General features: G+C 48.2%; 2 protein-coding genes and 1 non-coding gene across 7 annotated transcripts in view; 2 read left to right on the top strand and 1 right to left on the bottom strand.

The window, feature by feature from the left end:
• Positions 1–430: 430 nt before the first annotated feature.
• The window catches only part of ITGAE (integrin subunit alpha E), a 51,190-nt gene continuing 36,932 nt past the window's right edge, over positions 431–14,688 (bottom strand). For 2 of the 5 annotated variants that reach the window (XM_074342566.1, XM_074342570.1), the window contains 11 exons: positions 14,519–14,651; positions 13,081–13,179; positions 12,485–12,564; positions 11,774–11,851; positions 11,236–11,299; positions 11,045–11,152; positions 7,555–7,611; positions 7,161–7,256; positions 5,998–6,093; positions 1,669–1,779; positions 431–754 (listed from right to left, as the gene is read on the bottom strand). In XM_074342566.1, coding sequence (XP_074198667.1) covers positions 659–754; positions 1,669–1,779; positions 5,998–6,093; positions 7,161–7,256; positions 7,555–7,611; positions 11,045–11,152; positions 11,236–11,299; positions 11,774–11,851; positions 12,485–12,564; positions 13,081–13,179; positions 14,519–14,651 — 1,018 coding nt within the window. In that variant the 3' untranslated portion in view covers positions 431–658. Of the gene's footprint in view, positions 775–1,668; positions 1,780–5,997; positions 6,094–7,160; positions 7,257–7,554; positions 7,612–10,537; positions 10,659–11,044; positions 11,153–11,235; positions 11,300–11,773; positions 11,852–12,484; positions 12,565–13,080; positions 13,180–14,518; positions 14,652–14,688 lie in introns of those variants that run through there. The other 3 variants (XM_074342567.1, XM_074342568.1, XM_074342569.1) reach the window with 3 other exon arrangements.
• TRNAA-UGC (transfer RNA alanine (anticodon UGC)) lies at positions 3,341–3,414 on the top strand. The gene has a single exon. It is a non-coding gene; the product is annotated as a tRNA-Ala (tRNA).
• Positions 7,682–10,415, top strand: HASPIN (histone H3 associated protein kinase). The gene has a single exon (XM_010950242.3). It carries the CDS (start codon positions 7,824–7,826, stop codon positions 10,182–10,184), a length of 2,361 nt encoding a protein of 786 aa, XP_010948544.3. The 5' UTR covers positions 7,682–7,823; the 3' UTR covers positions 10,185–10,415.

Below are 14,688 nucleotides of genomic sequence, written 5' to 3'. Positions count from 1 at the left end.
ACTAAGGGTTGGAGGTCCCCGAGCAGCTCCCTAAGCAGGAAGCCAGGTGAGGGCAGCACGGGGTGTTAAACAGACACGTTCAGACACAACAGAAGTGACGCTTCGGAACACAGTCCCGGTCTTCTTTCCCCCCTTGTTCCTGTTTGGTGACCTTTGTTTTTCTACCCTTTATATTTGCTTTGGAGGTGCTTTTTTGTGGCCTTACTTGAAATAACAAGCCATATCTGAGGACCTAAAACTGCCAAACTAGAAACTGCTTTCAACCACTGCCCCCCAAGATGTACTTCATGGAATGGTATTTTGAGAGGTGTTACCAGAAACAGCAGGAAAAAAGCACTCTTAGGCAGATATGGTTGAGAAATGCTGTATAACCTCCTCTTGGTGAAAAAAAAAAATCACAAAGTATATCATATTTACATACGAAAGGTGCTTCTGTAAAGAAAACAGTGTAACTTTATTTAATACCAAATGCTTCCCCGGTTTCTTTTTTGCACAATACACAGACACTTTGGGGACAATGTATGGTTTTAAAACAACATTCCACAATCTGTTAGCTCCTGCTCTCCATCACCCTAAAGGAAAAGCAGCCAGTATGACACCAGGTCTCCAGAAGTTCAGGGACAGGCAGATACTCTCCCACCAGATGAAGAAGCCGGTCCTAATTTTCTTCATCGAGCAGGCTCTCTGACTTCAGCTGGTCCTTCCTTATGCTCTCCAAGTTCAGCTGTTGGTATTTTCTTTTAAAAAAGCCACACTAAAACGAAGGAGGGAAGCCTGATTACAGGCCTAAGATACCTGTTTTAGAAAACCACTTCTCTGGTTGTTGCCAAGATGGCCCCTGTTTCTCATGCTCCCTCTGAATCTCTCCTGATAATCCAATCCTTCGAGACCTTTCCACAAGCTTTTCCTGGTGCTCAGTCCCCAGTCAGAAGAGATCTTCCACCTTCCTCTGAACCCCCAGAGCACTTTAATCTTTTTAACCTAATTAGTTCTGCAAAGTGCTGCAGTTTCAGCTGTACTGGGTCTATTTATGTAAAAGTGCTCAGCCTACCAGCCTGAGGACAGAAAGGGCTTAAGCACAGCCTCCCACATCAGGAAACGCAGAATCGAGTGGGAAGAGAAATAATTACAGGACAGCGTGACAACTGCCGGCTGGAAGGGTTTCTAGAGGGCAGCTCAGAGGAAAAGCATGGAACTTGGCTCAGAGGACTCAGGAATCTCCAGGGCTGAGTTTTAGGGGGAGAGTGTGAGCCAGAGGGAAAGAGGGAACAGGCACGGGAGGTGGGTGTAGGGAGCCTGACGGCAAGCACAGAGACACGAACCTACTTAGCTCAATGTACTTGGAGAAAAAAGCAAGAACTTATGGGTGGAAGCCAGAGAGTGGAGGGTCTTGAAAAGCAGTGAAAGAGTCTGAACACTAAAGCAGGGAAAGGAAAGGATTTAAACAGGAGAACGATGGCCAGATCTGTTTTGGGAAAATCTCTTCAATTAGATCTTTATCTTTCTCATACAGAAACTCTCTTACTTATTTGTCTCAACAGGTATGCGGGTGAAGGAAGAGGGAAAAGTGGCCCCCAGGCCAGGGTAGCTGCTGGAAGTCAGGGGCTGGAGGTCCTAAGGAGAACTGGGCCCAACACCAGAGCCTTTATGACCATAAGTGGAACTGACCTTGACTAGGATGACTACAATCACGATCAAAACCAGAAGGCCACCAACACTGCTTTTAATGATGAGAGGCAGGGAATATGCCTCCTCATCTTTCAGGAAGATGACAGTGATCTGGAACAAGATAAAAAGATCATCCAATAAATCAGGTAAGGCCAAATGAGAAAATAATTCTACATGTTATTTTAAGGAGCAAAATATGAGAACCTGGCAGCATTCAGTGTATTGATCAAGGCTGATGACACTAAAGCAAAAGCTAAACATCGTCTGATGCAGCATCTAAAATTATCTAATGAGATTTCTGGTTTCCAGTTCCATATGTAAGGAGCTTGGAAGTCACCACTCCATGCTAACAAGTAAAGAGCTGAAAAGACTGAAAAATCAACAACTCTTCTTGGATCCATACGAAAGGAGGACACAAGGGAAACTGCTGCCCCCGAGTGGAGAGACAGTCAGGTGAACACAGAGCAGAGGGTCGCCACACCTGGGCAGGAAACCTGAACTACAAGGGAGGGATCGCTGGATACTGCTGACAACTCTGGGGCTTACAAACTCCAGGGAACCCGTCACTGGGGTGAGGTTTACCTCCAGGGGCTTAACCAGGTTCCCCATTAAACACTGGAGGAAAAAAAAACCATTCGTGCTTCCCGCAGGAGAAGGGAAAAAGGAATCATTTTGAAATAAGCCAGAGAACTCTGTTCAGGACAAGGCCTGCCCTCAAGGGAAACTAGTTAACCACAGTCTAACCTGCTGGGTATTAGCAGAGCCTAACTGTCCTGGGGGAAGGGAAGTACCTAATTCAAGCCCACTCTAGCCATCCTAAGGGTATTGTTTTGCTGTTCTGTTTTTGGAAGAAAAAAAAAACAGAAATAGCTGTACTGGTCACAGTGCAGAGGCACAGGCTTATTAAGAGACTGAGACCTAATCACAGAATGATGGAACACTTCCCTCCCGGCACCTCACCATGTTACTGAAGGTCTATTTACAGCAGCTCCTTTTACTTAATACATCATGTCCAGCTTTCAGACCAGGAATTAAAACAATTACAATGAATATGCTAAGGGCTCTCATGGATAAAGTAGACAGCACGCAAGAACAAAGACAAGGAACATGCATACGGGCAATGTAAGCGGAGAGATGGAAATCCTAACAAAGAACCAAAAAGAAATGCTAGAGATAAAAAAAAAAAAAAAAAGCCATAATAGAAATAAAGAATGCCTTTGACATGCTCACTAGGAAACTGGAACCGGCTGAGAAAAAAATCTCTGAGCTACATGTATCAACAGAACCCTCGAAAGCAAAGAGAACAAATACTGAAGGAAAAAAACAAAACAAAAAAACACCAAAAAACCAGAGCACAGGAAAATTATCCTATGACCAAAATACTTTATAGAAACTATTTTAGTCTCTTATCTAGAAGAGCTAAGTCTGCCAGGAGACTGTGACCTTCTGTTATGGAGTCTCTGACAGTTTAACAGAGAGTCCCAAAGAATTAAGGTCTCTAGGTTATAGAGACTTGGGGAGGAAGGTACAGCTCAGTGGTAGAGTCCATCTTGGCATGCACGAGGTCCTGGGTTCAATCTCCAGTACCTCTGGTAAATAAATAAATAAACCTAATTACCTTCCCCCCACAAAAAAAGACCTGAAAAAATTTTAAAAATAAAATAATTTGGGGGGACGGTATAGCTCAAGTGGTAGAGCACATGCTTTGCATGCATGAGGTCCTGGGTTCAATCCCCAGCACCTCCTCTGAAAATAAGTAAATAAACCTAATTACCTCCCCTCCAAAAGAAAACTGAAGGAAAAAAAAAAAAGACTACATGAAATTAAAAAAAATAAGAACACTGAGAGACAGAAAATCAAGACTCCACATCCAGCTACACCCCAAGCTCTCCATCTCAAAATGATGACCTATTTTTAATGATCTCTAAGTCCCTTCCAGCTCTGTTCTGACAACTCTTTTTGATCTTGCCTAACGACTGATGGGACATTTTTCCCACATGAGATGCATGACAAAGATACGGGTCTGCTTTTCACCAGACTAATGTCAGAGGCATGATAATAAATGCAACATGGCATCCATGTGTACTGTTGAAAAGCTCTCCCATGAGAAGCCACCCCAGCACCACCGTCCAAAGGCTCTCTCCATTCCTCAAGTCTGAGCTTCCTCTTACTGATAGGAGTCAGCTGGAGAGTTCAGGGGATGTGCTTCCCAAGTGAGACCCAGATAAGGCGCTCCCAAGTCGTGGCCAGCACACAGCCCATGGCCAGAGCATGTTCCCAGGACCTAAGTGGGGCCAGAGGGCCATCACGATGTCTCTGCCTGCCCGAAAACTGACTTCCCTTCATGCAAGTGTTTAAGCACCAAGGTCGGGGATGCTTTGGAGAGAATTTCTGCATGGGGTGGAAGGCTGGACAAATTTACCTTTGAGTTCTCAATGACGTTATAAACACTTCGTAGGGTAGACCCTCCCTTGCAAATAGGGAGGGAGCAAAGCAATGGAGAGGGAGGAACAGGAAGGGAGCTGGTTTTCTCCTTCAGGAAAGAGTGAAGCGGGGAGGAGTGGGGGAGGACTTGAGAACCTGAGGTTTAGGAAATTAATGGAAGGAAGTCCCCAGATGACAGTGTTGTTAACAGGACAGATTTGAGTAGAAGAAATGCTCCCATTTCTCAACGCCTCTTCCCTTTTTCCTCTTCTACACCCACAGATTCCTAAAGTGCCCCAGATCTGTCCTGGTAGAGGTGAAGGGAGAAGCAGGTCGAGGACACCACTGCTTTGGCAAACACTGGTGGTGGCCGACCCAGTAGCCATTCTCTCCTTTCAGATTCTGTTCAGAAATCATGACTGGTTTAAGCTAATCATGACAAAGCCATGCCCCTTGGTCAGTGATTGACACCAGATCTAGTTCTCACTAATAAGATGCAAGGAGATTATCTGTTGGGAGTTTTTAGGAAACTCTTCCTCCCTGAGAAGGGGAGGCAGATGAAGAAAAACTCCATTTGCTACTGACCTCTTGGCTTTTGTATTCCGTGAAAATACAGCGCTGGGAGAAGTGGAAACTCTGTGCTGGCCACGAGGGAAGGCATCGCCAACACACAGATAGAAGCACACAGTATTCAAAGGAGCCAGGCCGTTGGCCCTGGTCCGCCTCCCTCACTCAGATAAACAACAGATGACTTTATGGTACATTAGTGGGAGTTTTCACTTACTTGCAGCTGAAATGCACTTGGATACAAGGCTATTTATACTCGTAGATTCGTTCTAAGTCAGGTGCTTATTACCAGAAACTAAATTCTTTGCTTCAGATACTAAATTTAAAGAAAGGAAAATAATTATGGGGAATCTACACTACAGGAATAAAAGCACCAGTAAGCAAAAGGGGGAAATAAATGATTTAAGAATGTGCATGTTAACAGTAGCCCTCTTTGGGAAGACAGAAGAAAATGAGGGCATGGGGAGTGAAGGAACCACTATTTTTCAGTTGGGATTTTTCTGTAAAGCTTGGACTTTGTCGCTTTTCTATTTTTAAAAAATCTGAGCAATAGGATAATGGGGCACTTTTTTTTCTTCTGTATCATTCTCTGTGTTAGAAATACTTAAAAATAAAAGGAAGTGTTATTTCTGACATGTCTAGAGAACTGTGACTTTCTCCTCATCCAGGGAGGATATCAGAGGACCTAGTATTTAGCGATCCAGTCTCACACCTTTGATTCTTTCTTGGATCTGGAATCAGGCCTAACCAAAGAGCTCACAGATGGACCATCTCTGATGCCAGCAGCAAGCTGAGACGAGTGTCAACAAGGATGACAACTCAGGGTGGCACACAGCGCAGTCAGCCCACAGATCACAGATGTCAGTTTGACTTGCAGTCATATTTCTACAAAATGAACCCAAGAGCTCTAGTACTTAGTCTAAGACTTATAAAGACGTATACATCCCTGAGTACTGTAACTGTGCACTATTGTAACTGAACAGTTACTACACACTAAGAAGAGGGTTAATATATACAAAAAAATAATTTCTCACAGGAAATTAAAAAAAATCTTCAAATCAAAGTATATGTGGCTGTTGACTACTGCCTAGCTATTTCCACTTAGACTTACTCAGCTGAGGCCTCTTATTCAATCACCTCATTTCAGAGACAGAAAAACTGAGGCAGAGGCTGAGTAACTCAAGGTCACGGAGGTAGGTGGTAGCAGAATCAAGATCAAAGGCAGTAAGACTGAAAACAGGAAGAGGACAACAGCTGAGTGCCAGTACAGGGGCTCTGAGGCCGGACACAGCTTTCCCAGGACACCACCCAGAAAACCAGAAAACAGCCAGGGATTACCTTAGTTCTGTGGTTCTCTGAATTCAGCCCCTCATAGAGAGACTTGTTGAAAGATATTTCACCAAGGATCTGCAGCTCAGTTACATCTCTTGGTAACTATAAGATGGGGAGGAAACAAAACATATTTTAGACATGGACTTACTGTTTTGCGACAGCACTCACCATCTTTCCTTTTACACGCGTTACTTCTCCAGTATTCCTTAGTCAAGTGAATGGCCTCAGCAACCACAAAGTTACCCAAGCAAGAAACCTGCAGTTATACCTCAACTTTTCCCTTACCCTTTAGCTCACACCACACCCCCACCCATCCACCCACCCCAAGTCAGTTCTTGACAATTCTTTTTTAGCCTCTCTTGCACCTGTCCCTTTTTCTCCAACCTCATTGCTACTTCTTCAGTTCAGATCTCATCATTCTTACCTGGATCACTGCAAGACATTAAACTAGATCGGAGTTCCTACTTCTGCATAAGTGATCAGGGAAGGCCTCTCTAAGAGGGTAACATGTGAGCTAAAATATAAGAAGAAACCACACACAAAGATGTGGAAGAGCAGTGTCATGCAGAAAGAACAGCAAGTACAAAGGTCCTGTGGTCAGAACAATACTGGCAAGCTGGAGGCAGGGAAGGGGAGAGTACTAGGAGATGAAGGGCAAGAAGTAAGCGGATACCAGACCATAGGGGGCCTTGCAGACCACTGAAAACGTACGAATTTCAGTCTGAGTGTATTCCAACTTTTTTGTTTAAGTAGATGAGTAGCATAATGTTTGCTGTTAAAACATTTCTGGAGGGCATGGCAAGAGCAGAGGCAAGATGAGCAGAGCAAGATGGGTTATGTTGCCATAAACCCAACAAGAGATGTCGACCTGACCTACAAGAGTAGCGGTGGAGGTGGAGAGATGTGAGTGGATTTAGAATATATTTGGGGGCGGGAGGAGTAGAATGACAGGGCTTGCTCTGGAACAGAGTGGGTGAAAGAAAGAGAGGAGTCGAAAGTAATTCCTCAAATTCCTGGTAAGTAACTAGAGTAAGTTACCCTTGTAAGTTACTCGGAGTAAGTGGGTAACAAGGTGGATCAAGAGACCTGTTTCGGACATATTTGAAGACGCTATTATCCTTTCTAGGGAAGGTGCCAGTGAAACAGCAGGATAATCAAATCTCAAGTACCTGCTCTGATTGACTGAAGGAGAGCTCTGCAGCCACGGTTACATTTTCTTTATCCGAGGAGATGTTACAGCTCACTGAATGCCATTCTTCCACAAGCTGGAAAAGGATGTTAGAACAATCCCTTTACGGGTGGAAAAGCTGGGAATTTTAATACTTAGCACACAGAGCACCTCACGGGCCCAGGATAGAGGGTGTGCGCAGTTTCCGCGCTCACTTGGCTGGAGCAAAGCGGCATCCTTGCCAAACGTGAACCGGTGAAGAGGCTAAAGAGAGCTTTGGGACCGCCCTGCCTGTGCTTTCAGGGGATACCTCGGAAAAATAGTATCCGGGAGTCTCATGTCACCCGCTTCAGGCCCTCCTCCCTCCCTCGGCCTCTCGGGTCGGCCGCGCTCACCTGAACCGGATCGCTCCCGCAAACACGCTCCCGGGTCTGAGTGCACACAGTGTGAGCCTGAAAAGAGAGCCACGGCCGCGACCAACTGAGGATGCCAAGCCGCCAGTTACCCGCCCTCTCCCACATCCCGCGACACCTGTTGTAATGCGCAGGCGCGAGGCCCGGCGCTAGGACCCGCCGGGCAGGCCGGCCGGCTGGCCGGCCGGCACGTCTGCGTCTCGAGGAAGTCTCGCGGTGTTTGTATTTGAACAAGCTGGCGGGTGCCGGCCATGGCGGCGTCACTCCCGCGACCCGGGAGTCGGCTCTTCCGAACGTATGGGGCTGCGGGCGGCGGGGGGCCGTGGCGGCGGCCGGGCCAGGCAGCCGTGCAGTGGTTCCCGCCGAAAGACCGGAAACGTTTCTTCAGCAGCAGCAGTAGCAGCGACGCCAGCGGGGGCGGCCGCTCGCAGTCCGCGGCCTCTGACGATCCTGACGACCCCGACTTCCCCGGCAGCCCGGTGGGTCGGCCGCGGAGGCGCGCTGGCAACCGACTCTCCAAGGACCCGCCGAGTCTGATCGCGACCCCGAGACGTCTGAGGCTGCGAGCGCGGTGCCGGCAGAAGTGCAGCACCCCCTGCGGCCCTCTCGGACCGCCGCCCTTCCCCGAAGGCAACCCGGGCCGCCTGAGCCCGGACCTCAGTGTGTGCAGCCAGCCTAGGGACGACGGCGAGCTGGGCACCAGTGCCTCCCTGTTCAGCATTCCGGCCTCTCCTGGCCCTGGCCCTGGCCCTGGGTCCCCAGCGCCAGGATGCAGCATCTGTACCAACTCCTCCGCCTCTCTGGATGGAGTCTCTGAAGTTCTGAGCGGCTTCCCGCTCCCAGCAGCCTCCGTGGACCAGGCATCTCTCCCCTGCTCCCAGGAGGCAGCGACAGCAGGAGGCAGGCTCACCAGGTTGGCCCACCAAGCCCATGCCAGCCTCAGGTCAGCTCTCTTTAGCTTTTTGGACTCAGGAAATCCTGAGGATTCTGAATTTGGGGCAGATGGGAAGAATATGAGGGAGTCCTGCTGTAAAAGGGAACTAGTGGGAAGGAGGCTGGAGAGCCCAGGTTTATCAAGCATGGGTAAGAAAATGGCCACAGGCCAGGACTGTTGTCGAGAGACTGGGTCTCAAGGGGCTGTCCAGATGGAATATGAGGAGACCCGTGGGTGCAGAGGAGGTGTTGTACCTGGGAAAATCAACAGGCCTGAGAGAACTGGGCCAAGCAGGAAAAGGAAGCATCAGGAGACAGCAGATACCTCCCTCCTCCATCACCAGCAGTTTAAAAAGGGCCAAAAGATGGAAAAAGATTCATTTGTCACCCAGGACCTGACTCATGTACAGAATGCCTGCTCTTGGACCAAAGCCAGGGCTTCCTTCAGTTTCCACAAGAAGAAGATCGTGACTGCTGTGTCAAAATTGTGCAGCACCTCCACCATTGCCAGTTCTCTCTCTGAGTCCTTCATATCAGAATTTTCAAACCCTCCTGTCACGAACAGAACAAACAGTGCTCTGTCCCCTTGGCACTCCTCCTCCATGTATTTGCTAACCCCCTTAAAGATACTACATGTCACGGACAAAAAGGCATCCGATGCAGAAAAGGTTTACAGGGAATGCAATCAGGAGGGGCCTGTCCCCTTCAGCTATTGCCTGTCCACAGAAAAACTGAAATGCTGTGAGAAGATTGGCGAAGGGGTGTTTGGCGAAGTGTTTCAAACAGTTGCTAATCACACACCTGTAGCCCTAAAAATCATTGCTATTGAGGGGCCGGAGTTAGTCAATGGAGCTCATCAAAAAACTTTTGAGGAAATCCTGCCTGAGATCATAATCTCCAAAGAGTTGAGCCTCTTGTCGAATGAGGCACACAACCGCACAGATGGCTTTATTGGGCTGAACTCGGTGCACTGTGTTCAAGGGTCTTACCCTCCCTTGCTCCTCCAAGCCTGGGATCGCTATAACTCAGCCAAAGGGTCTGCGAATGACCGGCCTGACTTTTTTGAGGACAACCAGCTCTTCATTGTGCTGGAATTTGAGTTTGGAGGGATCGACTTAGAGCAGATGAGAACGAAGTTGCCCTCCATCGCCACTGCAAAGAGCATCCTACACCAGATCACTGCGTCCCTCGCCGTGGCGGAGGCATCCCTGCACTTTGAGCACCGAGACTTACACTGGGGGAACGTGCTTTTAAAGAAAACCAGCCTCAAAGAGCTCCATTACACCCTCAACGGGCAGACGAGCGCCATCCCCACCCGTGGGCTGCAAGTCAACATCATTGACTACACCCTGTCACGCTTGGAGCGGGACGGGATCGTGGTTTTCTGTGACATTTCCACGGATGAGGACCTGTTTACGGGAGAAGGTGACTACCAGTTTGAGATCTACAGGCTAATGAGGAAGGAGAACAACAACTGCTGGGGCGAATACCACCCCCATAACAACGTGCTCTGGCTGCACTACCTCACAGATAAGATTCTGAAGCAGATGACCTTCAAGTCCAAGTGCAACACCCCTGCCATGAAGCAGGTGAGGAGAAAGATCCAGCATTTCCACAGGACCATGCTGAACTTCAGCTCTGCCACGGACCTGCTCTGCCAGCACAGCCTGTTTAAGTGAGCAGGGGGCGCTGACCACTGCAAAGCCAGAGGGCACTGGCCTGGGAGCCCCTGGTGCTGTTGTTAACCTCTGTCCCCAGCGCACGATGGGAGTTCCATTCTGACAGGTTTCCAATCAGCTTTTCCAAACGAGAGTTTTGTTTCCAAGCGGAAACTCAAATGTTTGTTGAAATGTTTAAACTTCACAAATATTCTCAGAAGATAAACTACACTGTGAGAACAAGCGTTTACAACCAAAAAGTCCTCTTTCTGTCACCTGACTCGGTTTTGTAAATTCCGTATTTTCCTTTTTTGAGCCTTGATACTTTCTGTAGCCTGAGCAGGAAAAAAAAAAAATCAGGAAAGCCCAAGGCCTCAGCTGCCACCCCAATCAGAGCCTGTTGCTGTACCACAGGCTGGCTTTGGGAACTGTTACTGGTGAGGCATCAACCAACAGCAGAGAGGCTGTGGCAAAGCAGAGTCCAAGGCAGACAGGCTGGAGGGCAAGAGGAAAGGAAAATGGGAGACAGTTTATAGGGAGAAGTGCAAGAACTGCCACATGTTTATCAAGCTCATTCACCAATCACAGAGAAGCAGAATTTACCAATTTTCAAAGGGAAAATAAATGTCTCCATGTCTACTTAAAAAGTCGGAATTTTTGCTTATTTTTTCCATCAAGGGAAAAAAACTGAAATGTCACTTTAAAGGCCAAGCGGTTAATATTCCCTGTGAGCATGGCTTTGGTAATTTACTCCTAATGTGTTCCCACGTTAACTAATCTTGTTTTTACTCCTTTCCCAGAACTCTAGTTTTTATACCTTTGAGAATCCATAGTCACTCTTGAGAGAGATGTGACCCTGCTCAAGACCCTCCTCTACATACCTGAGTCTTGGTCAGGTTCTTCACTCTTACAAGGTGAAGACCTTGTAATTTGATCGGAACACAGATTTTCAGCAGGAACTCTGCTCCAAAGAGGTTCTCCCCGTGTATCTGCAGAATAAAATCAGAGCAGGAAGTCATGGCTGGTGCAGCTTGGCCGCGCGGGGCTTTGCAGTGGCGGGTCCAGCACTTACATTGAAGAGGAACTCTTTGTGGTCAGAAAGCCCACGGCTTGTGTTCATGTACATCACCGATGGCCTGCAGTTGAGAGGACGTGGGTTAGACCTCAAGGCCCCCTTCTTATTTAAATAAGCCTCAGTGCTACCAATTAGATACACTAGGACCCAGGGCACCCGATCCTTAAGAGGGATCAAAGCAAGGTAAAGTGGTCAGGCAGTTAAGATCAAGTTAGACTGTTTGAATTCTGTATATTGGGGCTAGTTCTGGATCTGATTATCATTCCTCAGTGTGGCCTTGCTGTTTTCCTTCCTTTCTTCCCAATCCCACAGCCCCTCTCTCCTTCCCTCCTCAGTTGGCACCACTCCTCCTTTGATTATGACCATGGGGTTTCTAGGACCCAACTGTTAGTGCCCTAGAGGTGAGTGGGAGCCTGGGTTCTAAGCAGCCTCCTCTCAGGAAGGGCAGGGCCCACCTCCCCCCGACACCAGTTGCTTCCACAGGAGAAAATGGCTGAAGCTGTCCTGCAGCTGTCGGCCCCTTGGAAGCACTTACTTGGGAAGAACTGCGATGAAGGCATGCTTGAATTGAAGGCTGTGGGTCTTACTGACCAGAGACCTTCTTTCGTTGAAACTAGGAAATAAGAGTGTCGGTTGATAGCATACCTGCTTTGTACAGACGGCTGCTTCTTACCTTGGCTTCCCGGGATCGTTGGGGGTCAGACAGAAAAGATTCTTGGAGGTGAGCAGTTAAGAGTGCAGAAGACTCGCTGGAAGACCGTACTTGGAGAAACTGATTTTTAAAAAGGTTTCTTATCCTTGACAATATTGACATTTGGGGCCAGGTAGTTCTGTCCTGTCTGTTGTGTGATGTTTAGCGACATCCCAGGCCTCTGCCCGCTAGATGCCAGTAGCACCACCCCCACCCCACGCTGGTGTCGTGGCAATCAGGTGTCTTCAGGCTCTGCCCCTGAAGGGCAGAATCATCCCCATTTGAGAACTCTTCCCAGGACCATACTCTCAAGCAGAGAAGTTTTGTAGATGACATAGCTTCTTAAAGTTAAATGAACCAGAGTTAGAACTCTAGTCCAAGGCTCATCCTACCAGGCTATACCCTAGTTTTATTTTGTGTGCCAATAAAAAGATTTTCAGTATCTCTGTCTGTGATGGTGAAGGGAAAGCCAAGTCACTGCGGGGATCCAGGGCCTTCCCTGGGCTCACAGAGGTTCCCCTTCTGGGCGGTGAGGGAGCCACAGGCACTGCTTACTTGTTGATCATCACAGTGATATTGGCTGTCCTGTTTGGGAAGGTGCTCTCCTCCAGCTGCCAAGCTAATGAAAGGGTTACCTATTAAAAAAAAAAAAAAAAAAGTCACTCAATTTCCCTTTATACCACTCACAGTTCAAACTGCTTCCTACTGACTAAACAGACCAGGGAGACAGAACTTTAATGCCTCCCATTATTGTAGCACGGGGGCCTTCGAGGCCTGTTACTCCAGGTAAGCCTCAGTGTCAGGAGGGAGTAAGCAGGGCAGACAGCGTTTACAGCTGAAGGAACCACTTCAGAGATTTCCCACAGCAAGAGATCACCAGTGGCAGATCAGGGACTCGCCTCAGGGCAGATAACGCTGGATCTGATGCTCCTTCCATAATGCGCCCAGCTTCACTCTGCTCTCCTAGGGTGAGCTGACTGTGTGGCTGCCGCCCCCACCCCACCTCTCCCTGCTTTCAGAGCACGCTTGGCAGCTCTAAGCACTGCTGTGGATGTGGAGACTGCCACTAAGAGGTTCTAGTGAGACGGGAGCAGAAGACACCAACCCCGGGGGAGTGAGTGAGAAGCGTCAGCCAGTCAAAACAGACTCACAGATGACCTCTTGAGTATGGGGTGCCCAATCTTGCAGTTCATGACCAGGACCGAAGCCGCTGGCTTAGGGTCATCACACTGAATGTTTGGAGAAGGTGGCTGTTAACACAAAAGACACTTTTTTAAAGGCAAAAAAAGAAGCCATTTCCTTACACCAATTCAGGCCAGACACCCTGTTGGGAGCTGGGGACACAAATCAGACCTTGTCCTTGTCTTCCTCACAAGCTGGGCAGAAGGGCTCAGTACCTGATGGCTGAGGAATTAAAATGCAAGGCCCAAAGAGGGGTTCTGTGAGAGCGAGCGGTACAGAGAAAAGCAGCAGAGAAAGACAAAATCCAGCCAGCAGGAATTTTGGTCTTCGTAGGGGTGGAGATGTTTGAACTGGGCCTCAGACCAGCGCCAACGTCATGGACTGAGACGGGCCAGGCACTGCCCTGCAGCCTTCGTCCGCCATGGTCCCTCATCTGGACCACTGAATACAGAAAGTGGTTCGAGTGACTGCATTTCCCTAATTCTCCCAAGGACGGTATATCCAATTCCATCCTAGATGCTTAGAGATCACAGTGTTCTTTTCATAGGCCGGATAGCCTCAGGCCTCCAGGGACAAACCCACAGTTCGACAAAGCCAAGTTTGTTGACTCATTACAGTGAGGGGAAGGCACTGTGGTCCATCGCACCAAACAAAAGCAAAGACAGTAAAGGATTCCGGGGAGAGGTGGAGTTCAGGGGAAATGCAAACAAAGCAGGAGACTCAAGACAAAGCAGGGCTGTGCCAAAGGGCCACTCAACATGAGGTCTGGACTGCAAGATGGACCCTGGGACCCATTTCCTTGGGAACTGTTAAGGTGAATGTGAAAAGTTATGTCCAGAAACACTTTATCTGAAGTTCCAAGCCTCAGATGGAAAATGAGGCTGCTTCTCTTTGTCCAAGTGGCTTAGATTCTCCAGGCGAGAATAAGATGATTTCATAATTACAGATATAACTTCAAACAGCAAAGTTGCTGGCTGCCTGTGGAAGAAAATTTCTCGGTGCTACAGTACTTTACAGCTGCAGGTGTCCTTGGGAGAAATACCACTTCCTAGCATCGGGCAGCTGGCTTTGAGTCTGTGCTCCCGGGCTGATGAAAGGCTGGGCAGACTTTTACTTTCCAGCCCAAGCTATTTTATTAGAGATGATTTCTCTCCCAGAACCCTGGCTAAGAAAGGCTGCAAGCAAAAGGAGTGTTTGGGCAGCAGATAGCACCATTGAACATTTTTAAGGCTCAGAATGACATGATCAGACCCACGGCATGTAGTTGATTGGAGGGGATTCAGCTAGTTAATAGTCCTTATTGAGCAGACCAGGCAGAGTTAGGAGGTTGCCCTAACAAAGCAGGGATGCGGGGAGGGGAAAGCCTTGAGCTTGGTGGCAAGTTTCCAAAATGGCTGTCACAGTTACCTTTTGTATCCTCTTAAACTGTAAGTTCCTGGGGTACTTCACAGCCATGCTTGTCATGTAGGAATCTTCCCCGGAGTTAGTTAGGCTGATGTTCATGGTCAGCTCCTTTGTGAGACCCACCACTAATTCCTGCCTGCACAGGGTAGGCAAATAGATAAACAGTTGATTTA

The sequence above is a fragment of the Camelus bactrianus genome, chromosome 16 (assembly GCF_048773025.1).
Source record: "Camelus bactrianus isolate YW-2024 breed Bactrian camel chromosome 16, ASM4877302v1, whole genome shotgun sequence".
Classification (NCBI taxonomy): Eukaryota; Metazoa; Chordata; class Mammalia; order Artiodactyla; family Camelidae; genus Camelus; species Camelus bactrianus.
Note: the sequence above shows the minus strand (reverse complement) of the source record. Positions and strands in the feature narration are given on the sequence as shown.

Bases quoted from the DNA above. Each gene is read 5' to 3' on its own strand.
- HASPIN (XM_010950242.3), top strand. From the start codon at position 7,824: ATGGCGGCGTCACTCCCGCGACCCGGGAGTCGGCTCTTCCGAACGTAT.